The sequence below is a fragment of the Cygnus atratus genome, chromosome 18, assembly GCF_013377495.2.
Source record: "Cygnus atratus isolate AKBS03 ecotype Queensland, Australia chromosome 18, CAtr_DNAZoo_HiC_assembly, whole genome shotgun sequence".
Taxonomy (NCBI): Eukaryota; Metazoa; Chordata; class Aves; order Anseriformes; family Anatidae; genus Cygnus; species Cygnus atratus.
In genome coordinates, this window is record NC_066379.1 from 1,254,923 (window position 1) to 1,269,232 (window position 14,310).

The 14,310-nt window shown below is 45.4% G+C and overlaps 1 protein-coding gene across 1 annotated transcript in view; it reads left to right on the forward strand.

The window, feature by feature from the left end:
- DNAH9 (dynein axonemal heavy chain 9) overlaps positions 1-14,310 on the forward strand; it is a 193,979-nt gene that overhangs the window by 93,751 nt on the left and 85,918 nt on the right. The window contains exons 49-50 of the mRNA XM_035561934.2: positions 3,133-3,558; positions 6,451-6,570. Of these exons, the coding sequence (XP_035417827.1) occupies positions 3,133-3,558; positions 6,451-6,570 (546 nt within the window). The remainder of the gene's footprint in view (positions 1-3,132; positions 3,559-6,450; positions 6,571-14,310) is intronic.

The following is a 14,310-nucleotide window of genomic DNA, read 5'->3' on the forward strand; positions in this document are numbered from 1 at the left end:
AGGCCTGGTGTTGTTGTCTGTGATGTTTTGTTTCAGTGCGAGAGAGAGCATCGGCACTGTTCGCTCCGGGTGTTTCTGTGCAAGTGCACAGCCAGCCCAGCGGGAGCTGACAACCACAGTGCTGATCTCGCTTGATACAAGAAGTGCTGGCAGTGAAGTCTCATTCATTCCCTGTTCGGGTATGTCCAGCACCGAGGTGCAGAGACATGTTGTGGTGTTCAGCAGTGCCTTTGGGCAGGGCAGCACACTGTCTTGGGCAGGTGATCTCTCGGTAGAGCCAGACATTGCTGCAGGCAAGACCACAGAATCATAGAATGTCCCGAATTGGAAGGGGCCCACAAGGATCATCGAGTCCAGCTCCTGGCACCACACAGGTCTACCCAAAATTCAGAGCATGTGTCTAAGTGCACAGTCCAAATGCTTCTTAAACCACTCCAAGGGAAGAAGCCCTTGGGGATATCACTAACCAGGAGGTAGGCCCCTGCAGTCAGAGCGGTCCCAAAGCCAGTGACGTAAGGAAGGCTTTTGGTACCTTGGAAGGTTTTTTACTTCAAGAGTGCCTGTTTGTAGCCCTACGCTGAGATGTGCTCCCGAGACACGTCCTTGCCATTTGTCTTCTGTCTGTGGTGCGCGCAGCATCTGGAGCAGCAAACTCCCACTGCACACAGGGCAGAGCAGTGGCCATGCACCATGTAAAAATCAGATCATAATGGCTCAATCACGCCTCAAATCATGGCTCAGTCATAGCCTTTTTGGAGGAGAAGAAAGCAAGTCATTAGGAGTGTGTTTTCAAAGTGATTACCTTTCAAAAAAGACGTGGCTTTGCAGCGGAGATGTGTTGTTTTGGCTCTTGTTCCTGGAAGGGAAAGGACTGTACAAAGGGAAAATGTTTGCCTCCTCATTAGTCTTGGTTTCATGTTGGAGCTGTAGAATATCTCATTAGGCACAGGTTAGGGAGATGCTGGGATTTTTCTAGAGACCTGTAAAGCAGTGTTAGCAGGGCTCTGGAAGACATGAACTCCTTTACCTGCTGATCTGAGATGCATCAGAGAGCTTGACCTGCTTGCTGACGTGAATAATCAGCAATATTTATGTGTGTATATATAGTTTCTCCCCAATTATCTAAACCATCTTATTTGGACAGTAATCAAAAAATCAAAAATGCAAACCCAGATATACTACGTTAGAAAGCTTGGGAAAACAGGTTTTAGAGACAAAAATGCCCTTTTATTTCTCAGAGTGCTGTTTGCTCCCCCCATGAGGGTGCCTGGGCTCTTTCTCAGTATCCACATCCCCTGGGCCCTGGAACGCAGGACATGGGACTCCGCAGATCTGGCATTTTGGCATCTCACTCTCCTTTTTGGGGAGGAGATCGCAGCACACCAACCTGGGGACTGCCTTCCCCTGCTGTGGGTCAGTGTTTGGCATGGAGCAGTTCTCCAAGAGGAGGCAGCAGCTGTCCTGCAGAGGCAGGTGGGCAGCCCATGCTGCTTGGCCAGCACTGTAAGGTTACTGCACAGGAGACAATGAGCCAAAGACAGTGACGGTATCTAAAGCAATGACCCTCCTGCATGGTTGCCTTCAAGGAATATTCCCTGAGATGATCCAGAGGCATTCAGGGATGCCACAGCTGTCGGTGTTTCTGAGGCAGGCAGCACTCAGTGCAAGCATCCTCACAGTCTAGGTCTGGTTCCTATCCCAGAGATGCTCCAATGTGTGGAAGAAGAATTCAGAGCAATTTATTGAATTGTCCTGTGACAGAGCACTCACTTCTTAGTGAAAAAGCAGCGGTACCAGTACAGCATCCCACTTCCAGTGAGCTACAGGTTGTTGAACCAAGGGCTGATGTCAGAGCCCTCCCAGCTACCCCAAGCAGCACAGCCCATTGTGGCCCTGGTCCTGGCCAAACTGGGCAGGGGATGGGATGGAGAAGGGCTTTTAGATGTGCTCCTCTGTGCTCGCAGTCAGCTCCATGTCATTAAGCACATTAATTACAGACATTTTATACTGCAAATGTACATGGCTCCCAGGGGTCTGTCTCTATCAGCTTGATTATTAACAACAGCTAACAGCAAGCAAAGACCACATTTGGTAACAGCTTCCTAGCAGACACCTTTATCCCAAAAATGGATGCTCAGAGAAACCAAACTTGCTTCAGAGTGAAGCTGATGAACTTCAGAAAATACAGAACAGAGAATACTGAGCAAAAGCTGTTGAGAAGTGGTAGAAACAGGGACTACAGAAGTTCATGGATAGATATTTCCTAAACTGGTGTTGACACAGCCCTTATCCTTGTTTCAATATAGCATGGCATCTGAGAGCAGCTGATTTACCTGCACTGCTTTTTCCTACAGAAAATTTAACTTGTGTATGCACAGAGAGGATTTTAAGTGTCAGACAAGTTTTATGCTTGAGATCTGCCCTGCTTGACATTAGGGACTTGGTAAAACCGCCTGTGTTGGCAGCAGGGAAGGTGGCAGCTCCCTCGTGCACAAGTGTGTCCCCAGGGATCAGCCGATCCCATTTGAGAGCCAGACAGCTCTCTCTTTGGGGGCACTGCCTGTTCATGGCACTGACTGCTGTCCTGGTGAAGGTGCTTGGTTAAAGGGCCTAAATTCGGGCTGGATGATGGATCCAGTGGATCCATGCAAACGTAATGCATATGATGATGGGTGCACGCAAACTGCATTGCATGGGTGTCTCTGGCATGGGGAGTAGCTGAGCCTGAGGGGAAGCTTTGTGAGGCAGTTTTAGAGGGGCTGGAGGCTGTTATATAGAGGTTATTTGGAAAGGTTTTCCTTTTCCTGATCCCACTCTACTGAGAGTGCACAAAACTCCTTTCTCTAGAGCCCTAGCTGAGCTGCTCTGGGCAGAGGGGCAGGACCCAGGGAAAGGTTGGGATTTTGTGGAGGAAAACTGTGCTGTGCTTGTCTTGGGTGAGATACTAAGAGCTAGATGTGGGAGCCGAGCACGTGCTATAAACATGCACAGTGGTGATTTAGAGACAGTGGTGTTCAGGCCGAGCAAAACCCAATCTATCAGATCGATAGCTTGGGAGCCTGACTCTATTAGCAGCAAAACAAAAAGAAATCCCATTCGTTTTTGTCTAACAAACTTGTTTTCCCTTTTCAGAAGAATCTGACAGAGCTGAGGTCCTTCGGGTCACCACCTCCGGCTGTCAGCAATGTCACTGCTGCTGTGATGGTGCTGATGGCCCCGGGAGGAAAGATTCCCAAGGACAGGAGCTGGAAGGCAGCAAAAGCCGCCATGGCCAGGGTGGATGGGTTCCTGGACTCTTTGATCAAGTTTGACAAGGAGAACATCCATGAGAACTGCCTCAAAGCCCTCCAGCCCTATTTACAAGATCCCAAGTTTAAACCCGAATTTGTGACCACCAAGTCCTACGCTGCAGCTGGCCTCTGCTCTTGGGTGGTGAACATCGTACGCTTCCACGAGGTGTACTGCGACGTGGAGCCGAAGCGGCAGGCTCTGAGCAAAGCCAACGCCGAGCTGGCGGCTGCCCAGGACAAGCTGGCCAGCATCAAGGCCAAAATTGCCGTAAGTTTGGAAAAGCAAGGCAAGCTGTGGCATAGGCTCACCCCTTAGTGGGACCCATGCAAGTCACTGCTCTGGGGAGAAATCCTTTGCTTTGGAGAAATCTGCTTCTCCACACTCATGTATTTTTAAAAGGGTGGATCCAAAGATTTGGTAGATTTTAGGTCTTTTAGCTCCCTTTTATTGCTGCTTTCTGTTCTGTTCTGCTCCAATCATGCTTGTACCTTAACAGAAAGGCTAGTTATTACTTCTTATTATTCCTACCTAATTTTTAAAATGTAATTTGCCTCTAATTGTGAGGCCTCAGAAAACTAGTTATCTCAAACCAGTATGTGTTCCCCGTGTGCTGCACAGGGGCAGAAAACAGGAACTGGAGGCTGGCTCCCACGGCAGCACAGTCCCTGGCGGCGGGCACGTTCTGCAGGATGACGACTGCTCCAGTAGAGTCTAATAATTTGTCACGGCATGGCTCTCTGTCAGCATATCTTTGTATTATTCTTACTTAGATTTTTACTACTTAAGGACAAAAAAAAAAGGAATCATTGAATAGATTAAATTACTGCATGATTAAAAGTGAATTTCTGTGGAGAATAGCCTCCGTCCCTTCCCTCATAAAATGTTCAAAAACATACTCCTTTTCCCCCCCCATTCTTGGTCAATACCTACCAATAGCAAAGGGTGGAAGCCAGCACGAGGGCATCCTGCTAGCCCGTCCCTTGGGCAGCGGAGCAGCATCCATCCATCACTCGCTGCTCTCCAGCTCCCTCCCGCCACGAGCAGCCCTCACTTGTGCTCCAGAACGTGGCTTCTTAGGTTGCCGTGGGTCTGGGATCGCTCTTGGTGATTGATGGATCCTCTGGGGCTGTGCTTTCACACTGGCACCACAGGTCATGCAGAATCCCCTTTTGAAACAAAGGTTTGTTAGCAGCTGTCTGACGTGGCACGGCTGCCAAATTTGTGTCTTACAATAAGTTACGTGACCTTGCGATGTCCACCTGGCGGGGGCAGCACGGTCCCTTGGAACTCACTGAGTATGCACCTCTTCTCCCAGCACATCCTCATGTTAGAACATAGCTGACTTTCTTGATGCCTTCTAGGGCTGCTTATTCTTTAAATGTTTACTGTCCTTTTAATTAAAAATATTTTTTTTTAAAATCTACAGAGCTCTCTGGTTGTCCCTTCATGCTGCAGATAAAGAAGGGCACGTGCAGTACCTGAGCAGGGATGGATTTAGAGGTCTTTAGACTCTCATTTTCCCATTTCAGATGTGAAATATGCTGCTGGGGAACCGATGACATCCCATTATGTTGTTTGTTTCCAAAGCTTTTAATGCCTAGTTTTTTTTTTTTTTTCTTTAAAGAAGTAGGATTTTGGTAAAGAAAATGGCAATCTAAGGGGATTTAGTGGTACTCCACTGGCACATACTTGCAAAGCTGACTCTTTTAGGTGAGTTCTCCCGTTTGCAAATGGGCAAAATCTGCTCATTGCGTGGGGGTGGACATGGAGGTATATGCTTGAATATCAAGCTGGGATATCTTGGGTAGCTTCACTGACGTGATGCTGATTCATACCTGCTTAGAAACAGACACGGAGATGCCAATATACCCACCTTTAGTATTAAATGAAACTGTTCTGATCATCCAAAACACTAAGTACCTTCCTCTCTCCTTTGTTTGCTTGGGAAATGAGGTTGGTATGAATCGGGGGGGGGGGGGGGTGTTGCAGGAGCAAGATGTACGCTGGCAGCTGTGGTGTGAGATACATCAGATATATCACTGATATATCAGTGTGTACTGGGGTGGGGTACTGCAGGTGGGTTCTGGTCTTTGTGGCTCATAGGTATTCCTTTATCAAATCATACATCTGTAATGGGGTTTTATATATATATATATATATATATATATATTTGAATATATCTATATAAAAGTATGCACATATATTCATATGAATGTCAAGATACAAACGTTTTGTGTTATGAATTCCAAGGCAGTTCGAGAAGAGGCTGCTTTGTGTTTTTCAAGATACAGGAGAGCTGCAGATATCCCTAATATAATCCTTTTCATTTTCAAGTTTGTTTCTAGTGCATAGCTCAGACAGTGTTAAAGTGATTTACAGACAGTTAGCCTTTTGTTAGGTTTGCACTGGCTATAGATAAGATCAATTATTACTTCTACTTCTCTTATCAGAAGTGGAATGCTCCAAGTACTTGTGGGAGCTGTTGACTTGTTTAAGACCAAAGTGTGAGCAGGTCTGTCCAAGCAACAGTCTCTCTTTTGCTAGCATGGAGGGACTCCAAGTGATTTGGGCTCTTTCTGCCCCATCCCAGCCCTGAAGCACTTTGCAGCCCACCTGCATGTGTGAAGGTCCCACCTAATGCTGTGACCCAGCTTGGGCTCCTCTGTCAGAGCAAAACAGTGTGCAGGAAGCACAGCTTGGAGGTGGCTCCAGCATATTGCCAGCTATTGAAGGAGCCCCTTGGGGTTTTAAGCAACAGCTTGAGGAATCAGCAGAGCCCTGGACTGAGACCAAGGTGGCTGAAACATCAGGAAACAGAACTGTTTTCTTAGCTGCCCTACTTGTTTCTCATCTGTAGTGTTGGCCATCAGTACTTGGTCATCAGGACCACTCAGACTATCTTTCCCAGTTCAAATTCACACCAGGACAGAGCCCCAAGTAAACCGCCTTTTTGTGTTCTTTGCCTCTGCCCCCTGCAGATGAGGTGGGCTACAAGCACGTGAAATGGCTCAGCATGTCGCTGCTCAGAGCTTCATCCCAGGTGCCATATAGCGTGCAGCGTGGTGGAGCTTGGCTCAGCTTGCCTTCAGGGTGAATCGGGTCTTGAGAAGGGGTTTCCTTAAAACTGTGCTGTTGTTTTCTCCTTTCCCTCCTATGCAGCGCCTCAATGAGAACCTGGGAAAGCTCACAGCCAAGTTTGAGAAGGCCACTTCAGACAAACTCAAATGTCAGCAAGAAGCTGAAGCTACAGCATGTACCATCGCTCTTGCAAATCGGCTGGTGAGTGTCAGCAGATGGAATGGTAATGGCATGAATGGGAGGTGTCAGGTGCTGCTGAGATGCCAGCCATGTGCACAGTACGTTACATCCTCTAATTTTTATGGAATACATTACATTTCCTGCAGAGCAGCAAGTTTTTAGTAATGAAAATGATTTTGCTTTGGCTGTTTTCATACATAGGGGTAGGCACTGCATATGTTTAAAGGGGCTGGCTATGCTCTCTTCACAGCTCTCGTCTCCTTTCTGTTATTTAATTGCATGATCAAGTACTGATGGGACCAAAACTGTACGACCGGAAGATCGTATCATAAAGACAGAGCTGGGAGTATACAAGTAGCTTTGCAGGTTTTAAAGTGACAAAAAGAAAATAGTGAAAAGCTCTGAAAAAAATGCATGTCTCCATTATCAGTCTATCGGGGTGCATCACAGTCTGTTGTATCTTCAGAACACGCAGCCTCCTGGTCCTCTGCTGGGGCAATGCCCTTGTCACTGTTTCACAGATAAGAGATAATGCCTGCTGCAACTGCCCATAGCGCTTTGTATTTTGGCTTCCCCAGCAGCCGTTTGGAGCAAGCCAACTCTCCCACGTGCAATGAAATGGGGTGGTGGGAAACTCCCGGGGGCGGAGGGGCTGGAGCTGCTTTGAGCAGCTGGCTCTGCCAACTCAAGCCCAGAACTGGCACGCAAAGGCACCACTGACATTATCTCAGTGGAGGGCCCCGTGCTTTTAATGCTTTTAAAGCATCTGACTCACCTGATCTGCAGGGAAGCTGCAGGTAGGCAGGCACTGCTGTGAGTACAGCCTCACTTGGTGCAGTTCCTCCCTGCTGCGGCCGTTGGCACGTGAGGCGCCTGCCTGGCGCGGTGTGCGGCGTGCACACGGCTGCCACGCATCTCGGTGCCTGGGGTGTGGGCAGAGTCCCTGCCGTGCATGGCCCCGTCCTGGTGGCCGTGCCGCCTGGCCCTTGTAGCTGTGGTGAAAGAGCAGATGCTGGGCTTGTCCTTTCTCCCAGGAGCAGGGCAGATGTTACGTTGAAACCACTCTTGCAAGAGACTACACCTGCACCTTCAGGAGAGCATCCTGCCTGATCAGCACGTGGTCAGGGATGGAAGGTGGAAGTTGCTCTCAATCTCTCTTGTAGAAGGTGCCTCTGCTGGTGGGGCTGGTGGCAGCTTAGAAGACAAAGGTATTTCTAGAAGTGTTGCTGGATGCAGATTTCTCTGCTTGTTTTACCAGATCGTGGCTGTGCTAGGCTGTAACTTGTAGTCATCTGTCCTGACACAGCATGCAGCGATAAGAAGAAAAGATAGCCAAATGGTTTAAGCTTTTTGCCTTGGACATGGAGAGCTGTGCTCAGTCCTCCATTTCCTGCTCTCAGACCTTCTTAAGTGACCTTCAGCAAATTGCTTTAGCCTGGATTTTCAGAGCTGTTTAGATTTTGGGTGGTTTTTTGTGGGGACGTGAAAAATACTGCATTTAGTGGGGCATCAAGTGCTCCCAGGAAACTGCACAACTCACCTCCCTGCATGGTCTGATACCGGGAAACTTTAAAAAACAAAATAACAAAATAACAAAAAAAAAACTTCTGTCTTTAATCTGCATGTGCCTCATTGGGAAGTGGGATTGCAGCACTGCTGTAGCACAGCTGGCTGCTTTGCAGACAAATAGTCAGGACTGAGATGTACTCACATATAAAGGGTCAAAGACAAACAGCAGATAAGTCCCTTCCTACACTGATTTAGATCTCTTTTATGCAACCATAGAAGGAGTTTTATGCTTTCATGTTCTTCAGGTTAAATCGCACTGAATGCTTCCAGAACCTTTAATTAAAACAGGAAAGTAGCTTTTCCATTTGAAAAAGACGCTTATATTTCTGGGGGCATTTTGCAGGATGAGTATTTCCCTGTGTCTTTCCACAGCCTAACAAAATCCTGTTTAATGTGATGCAGAGGTAGATTGTGGCTCTGAGTCATGTAGGGGGTTGCTAAACACAAAGTACAAGAAGAAAATGTTTTGTGAAAAAGAAACAGAAATAGTGGTTTCAGTTCTTTTCACATAAATATATATGCATATGTGTGTATGTTTTACACTGAATACAGCTTAATTTCACCTCGATTAGTACCACTGTAACAAACAGAGCCTGATTTCATAAAGGTGCATGCTTAGCATGTGAATTTTTGGCTTAAAATGCAAGTCTTCACTGAGGTGCAACTGTGATATTTTGATGAGGAAAAACTGCGTGTTTCTTTTTGAGGCTTTAGCTATATTAGTAAAATTGTCCTTGAAAATCAAAACGAGCAAGTATTTTAACACGATAGATTGTCACTTGTGCTGTATGTTGCTCTATGATTTGTAAGGTTTCATAATTTCCTTTAAAAGAAAGCTTTTGATCTGAAATCAAGATAAGACATTGGAACAAATTTTAGACAACCTTTCTGTGGCTGCAGTTAAGGTTTTTGCTATGATGTACGTGTCTGTCCCTGGTCTGATAGCATGGGGTTTGTAGCATGGATAGTATAGTCTCAGTGAAGCCACAGCTGTAGGAATGTGAGTTTGAGTGCCTTTGAGTGTGTTTGTTACCTCACTAATTAACTGGGACTGCTCACAGGCTCAGGGTCAGCACCTGCATAAAAGCAGAGCTTGTACAAGTGCTTTGCTGGTGCTGGACTCTGTCCTTCATTGGTAAATAACGGAGCATGGCTGTCGTTCTTCAGGTACAGGTTTGATGATTTATTTCACATAACAGTTTAATAATGTGTCATCAAATCCTCCCTGTTTCTTTCCCCTTGAAAGGCTCTGGTTGCTCTGGTGGCCGGTTTTGGGAAGGAATCCTTTTGCTGTCAAGGCTTTGGGAAACCTGCAATTGCAAACTTCAAGATCTTGAAATTGTTAAATCAATTAGGAAACAGTTAAGCACAAACTTCTTTTCCCATCCCGTTCCTCTTTGTTGTTGTGTGAATGGGTAAAACCACCACATGGCCCGATCTGGTCACCAGGAAGTGACACTGAGCGTTCCCGTGGTTCTTTCAGTCTCTTATTTACCAAACAAGACTGTTTAGGTGATTGGGTTTCAGGTCTTTCATTGAGGATACTCCCAGAGAAGCAAACAAAATAGTGAAAGGAAAAATGAGGATTCATTAGTGTGGGGCTTGATCTGTGCATCAGGGTAGATGAGGATATTTTGATTTGGGGGTAGATAGAGAACATTGCTGGAATTTAGGCTTTCTACTTTTAAATGTGATTGTTATTTTTCAGCCCTTCTAGTCCCTGCTGACGTTTTTAAGCCATTTTCATTTAGATTGAATTTGGGCTTCTGCTCAAGTGCGGTACATTGCTGTGGCGGGGACCACAATTTGTCACGTCCTCCTGTGCTCACAGAGGTGATGCTCGGGGAAATGGACTTGGAAAGTGGTTTTGCTCTGCATTTGGAAACATGGAGACCTTTGTCAAGCTGCATGCATAGCTGCGATGAGCTAAACTTCATTTTCTCCATAGTTTGCTAATGTCATTGTCTTCCACACCCAGCCGGTGCCAGGGCGTGCTCTCCCTCCCCCAGCATCAGGTTGAAACTCCCTTTTCCTTTCATCATTAGCAAAAAAGCAGAGCCAGGTGGAAGCAAATCTCTATTCCTGCCTCTAGGATCATATAAAACCGGAGCATCACGTGAGTGGCAGTCTTTGTAGTGCTGAGGAAGATGAGTGCTGGGCAATGCCCACGGTTCTGCTGGAGAAAACAGCGTGGTTACTGTTGGTCTCTAGGTGGCAAACATCAGCCTCGCAGTGCTGGGTAATTTTTTCACTCTGACAGTCACAAATGTCGATAAGAGACTGAGAATCTGGAGAAGCCACTGTCAACCCCGGGCTTTTATAAAGCACAGAAAGATGGGCTGGGATTGGATTGTTTGCATTATGGTTTTGCTTATGGCATGCCAGAAGGTGAATACACACACACACATACACGCACATACCCCACCATGAAGAGTCTCCTGTTGCTCCGATGAAGGCACTGCCTAAAAAAGAATGCAACAACAAACAATGGCAAAAAAAACAAAACCAGACATTTGTCCTGTTCAGTGTGTGCTGCTGCAATGTCTCCAAATGCAAAGATTTGGAAAGAGGTGTGAGTGATGCTCTCCTAATGCTGCAGCTAAGGCCCATAAATGATCTCTCTGTGCTCCCTCCTTCCCAGCCCTCTTTACCCAACACAACTGAGCCAGAAAAAAGCTGGAAAAGATAGAAAGACTTTATGGCCCTCTTGTTGGTGCAGGAGCCACCAGGCCAGTGCTTCCTGCAGAGACTCCCTGGGGCTCCTTGAAGCGCCGGGCACCTTTGCTGGTTACAGGGCGGAGCTGCTCTGTGAGGAGCTGCTAGCAGGGGTTGCAGCCAGGGAGCACAGAACACAGCTCTAAGTGCAGATGAACAAGTTAAGTCGGTGCCAATGCCACTAACTGTTTTTAAAGACCTGATTAGAAAGCACAGCTTGCTACTCCAGCTGTCAGAAATGGATCAGTTTTGCAGTGTATGTAAGGAACTTGCATCCCAGCTTACTGTCGTGCAATGCATACCTTCTTCTGTCTCGTCTCTGGCTCTGATCTTGGAATAGATCCCAACAGCCCTTACTGATGTGCCATTTATTTGACATCCTAGATTTATCACTATGTAACTGGGCAGGAATTAAGCTCCCAGACTTTGAAACAAACATATTTGAGTCTGCATGAAGAATACACCTAACTAAACACAGGTAGTATTTGCTTTGGACTGAAAAATGAACCAAGCAGATGAAGACAAGCTGAACTTCCAAAGTGCCTTAATTTGAGTTTTGCATTTTGTGAACTGTAGATGATCTAGGGAAGATGCTCCAGGATCCAAGGGACGGGGACGAGGGAATGTCTAGGGACCTGTGGATAAGAAAAGGGAGGATGGCTGCTGGTGGTGTTTGTAATTGGATACATGCTAATGTGGCAGATGAAATTTAGTGATAAATGCAAAGTATTGCATGCAGGGAAAATGAACCCTAATCATGCATTTACATTGATAGGTCTTAATTGCACTATTATCACTCACATAAGAGCTCTTGGAGTTCTTGCAGAGTTCTCAGAAACAGCAGTGCAGTACATGTCTGGAGGCAGCAAGGCAGATTGAGTGTTAGAAATTGGTAGGAAAAATTGGGAAGCAAAAGTTAAATAATTATTGTATCAGTCCAAATCTGTGGTGTGCCTCCATCTGGCATGCTGAACACAATTAGGTTAACCCATCAGAACACAGTAGGTGACCTAGAGATGGTACAGAGATGTATGTAGCTGCTTCCATATTCAAAGAGAGGAAATAGATTAGGACTCTTCAGTTTGGAAAAGAGACCATGTAGTGATGGATGTGACAGAAGCCAATAAAATCATGAACAGTATGGGGAAGTAGAATAGGGAATGATTGTTCACTATCCCTCATTACTAAAGAGCTAAAGGTCATCAAATGAGATAAAAAGAATTCAAATAACTTCTAGGATCTGATATAGAAGACACCTGGGATTTCTTAAAGAGATTAAAACTGGCAGTAGGGTGTAATCTAAGCAAGGACCAAGACTTAATGAAGATGGCCAGGATATGAACAGGTAAAAAATCACCTCAAGAAAATAATTAGGAGTATATAGAGAGTCTACAAGTGTTAGAAGATCAAATAATAATGACTTAGTCTTCTTAGCAATGGAGAGCAATGGGAGTATGAGAATTTACCTCAGGGAGACTGGAGGAAGGATCTAGAGTTACTTCACCTTAAAAAACTGCAAAAGAAAGACGGAGAAAGTAGACTTCTATGCACTTTTAACTGGAGTTAAGATTAAGGATAATCTAGCTATGATTCTACCTTAAAAGTACTGCTTTGTTTCTTTTTCAACAAGTAGGATTACATAAGAAATGTTAAGTGGGCTGAGACCGAGGTCTGTTCAGCTTCAGCTGGATTCCAGCATATGTCCAGCACAGAGGAGGAGCAGGGCAGGCATATCCCACGCTGCCTGATGCCTGGTATTTTCCAGCTTTTGTATGCCCCACTTCAATGAACATGGCTGCGTGTGGTAAGACAGTAAGACTGAGAAAATAGAAATGGAAAATCCCACAGATGAAGAAGCATGATTATAGTTGAAATGATTGGATGGCCTTGGTATGGGAACTGTAGGAATAGGATGAAATCAAGTAATACATGACACAGATTTGTAATTATGGAATTATAACACGTTTGTCTCTAAACCAAAAGATCATTGGCCAGCAGCCACAAGGACCAAGTGAATCTATTTGTTCAGGCTTTGGACTGCAAGTAGCCCCAAGGAAAACTAATATGGTCTTAATACATTTAGGAAATGTATTAAGACTAGGCTTACTAGTCAAGTCTAGGGGGATACTAGGCAAGTCCAAGGGGATACCAGCACGCACTGAGATAGTGAAAGGCACTGGGGAAACCTCGTCTTTGTGAGCGGGATGGTGATTCACGATGATGAAAGAGGAACTCAGCTGGAGCAGGCATAGGGATGGCTCTGAAGTATAATGGGACAAAGAAAATTGGCAACCTCTCCTTCTGCTCCTCAAAGGGTAGAAGACTGCTTAGAAGGCAGTTTTCACTGGATTCTCAGAGATGGATGGATTTGTCAAGGCAGGAAGGCCACCAGGGGCATTTTTGCAGGTTTCTGTTAGATCTTGTTGTTCATCAGATCGTTTATGATTAAACGATCTGGAAGAGGTGGTGTCTAAGCAGGTTGCACAGTTTCTCCATAATATGAATACAGTAGAGATGAAGACTATGAAGAGTTGTAAAAATGATACCCATGATGGAGGTATGAAATGCAGAGTACGCAAATGTAAAGTAATGCATGTTGGAAAAATTAGTTTTTACTTTGCATGCCCTGTAAGTGATGCTGAGCTAGTTATTATCATTCAGGAATGAAACGATGGAGTTAAGAGTTCTGTGAGTGTGTAAGCTCTGTGCTCCCAGAGGAAGAAGAAATTAACAAACCCCAAACCAAAGCTGAAATTGAAAGTTAGCATTTATTAGGAAAAGAAGAGAACAAAACAGGAAAAAAAAAGTCACAATCTTGCTATATAAATCCATTCCAAATAAATCTTGAACATGCAGCTGTACCTCCACCCCCTCTGCCATACCTCAAAGGATGTAGTAGAATTGGAAATGGTGCGGAGAAGGTAACGATAAAAAGAAACTAGAGGATAAAGATTACATCATTCAGTAAAGATAAAGATTGCAAGGACAGTCAAAAGGCTTCTGTATGAGGAATTATTGAATAGACTTAAAGCTCTTCAACCTCAAAAGGAGACAGCAGAGGGGATATCAAGGTCTTGAAATCATGAGTGGTACGAAGAAGGTGAAGCAGGCGTGATTGTTCAGTGTTTTTCCACTGTGAGAACAGATTTTAGCAATTGAAAAGGTCAGACAGCGCATTAAAGGATGCACTTTCTTACAGAAAGCATAGTTAAACTGTGGTTCTCCTGGCTGCAAGATGCTGAAGGTACCTGAAGGTTGGTTGGCATCCATGGCACCTTAGACTAGGTCATGAAGGAATAACTCATCAGTGGCTATTAAGGCAAAGATGATGGCGGTGTCAGCCCTCCTGGGGACTTGTGTTCTGCATATCAGAAACAATCCAATTTAGGGGAATAGATTATTCAAAGTGATAACACACATCATAGGGATTTGTGTTAGAGCTGGCCCTATTTAATGTCTTATTAATGAAGTAGGAGG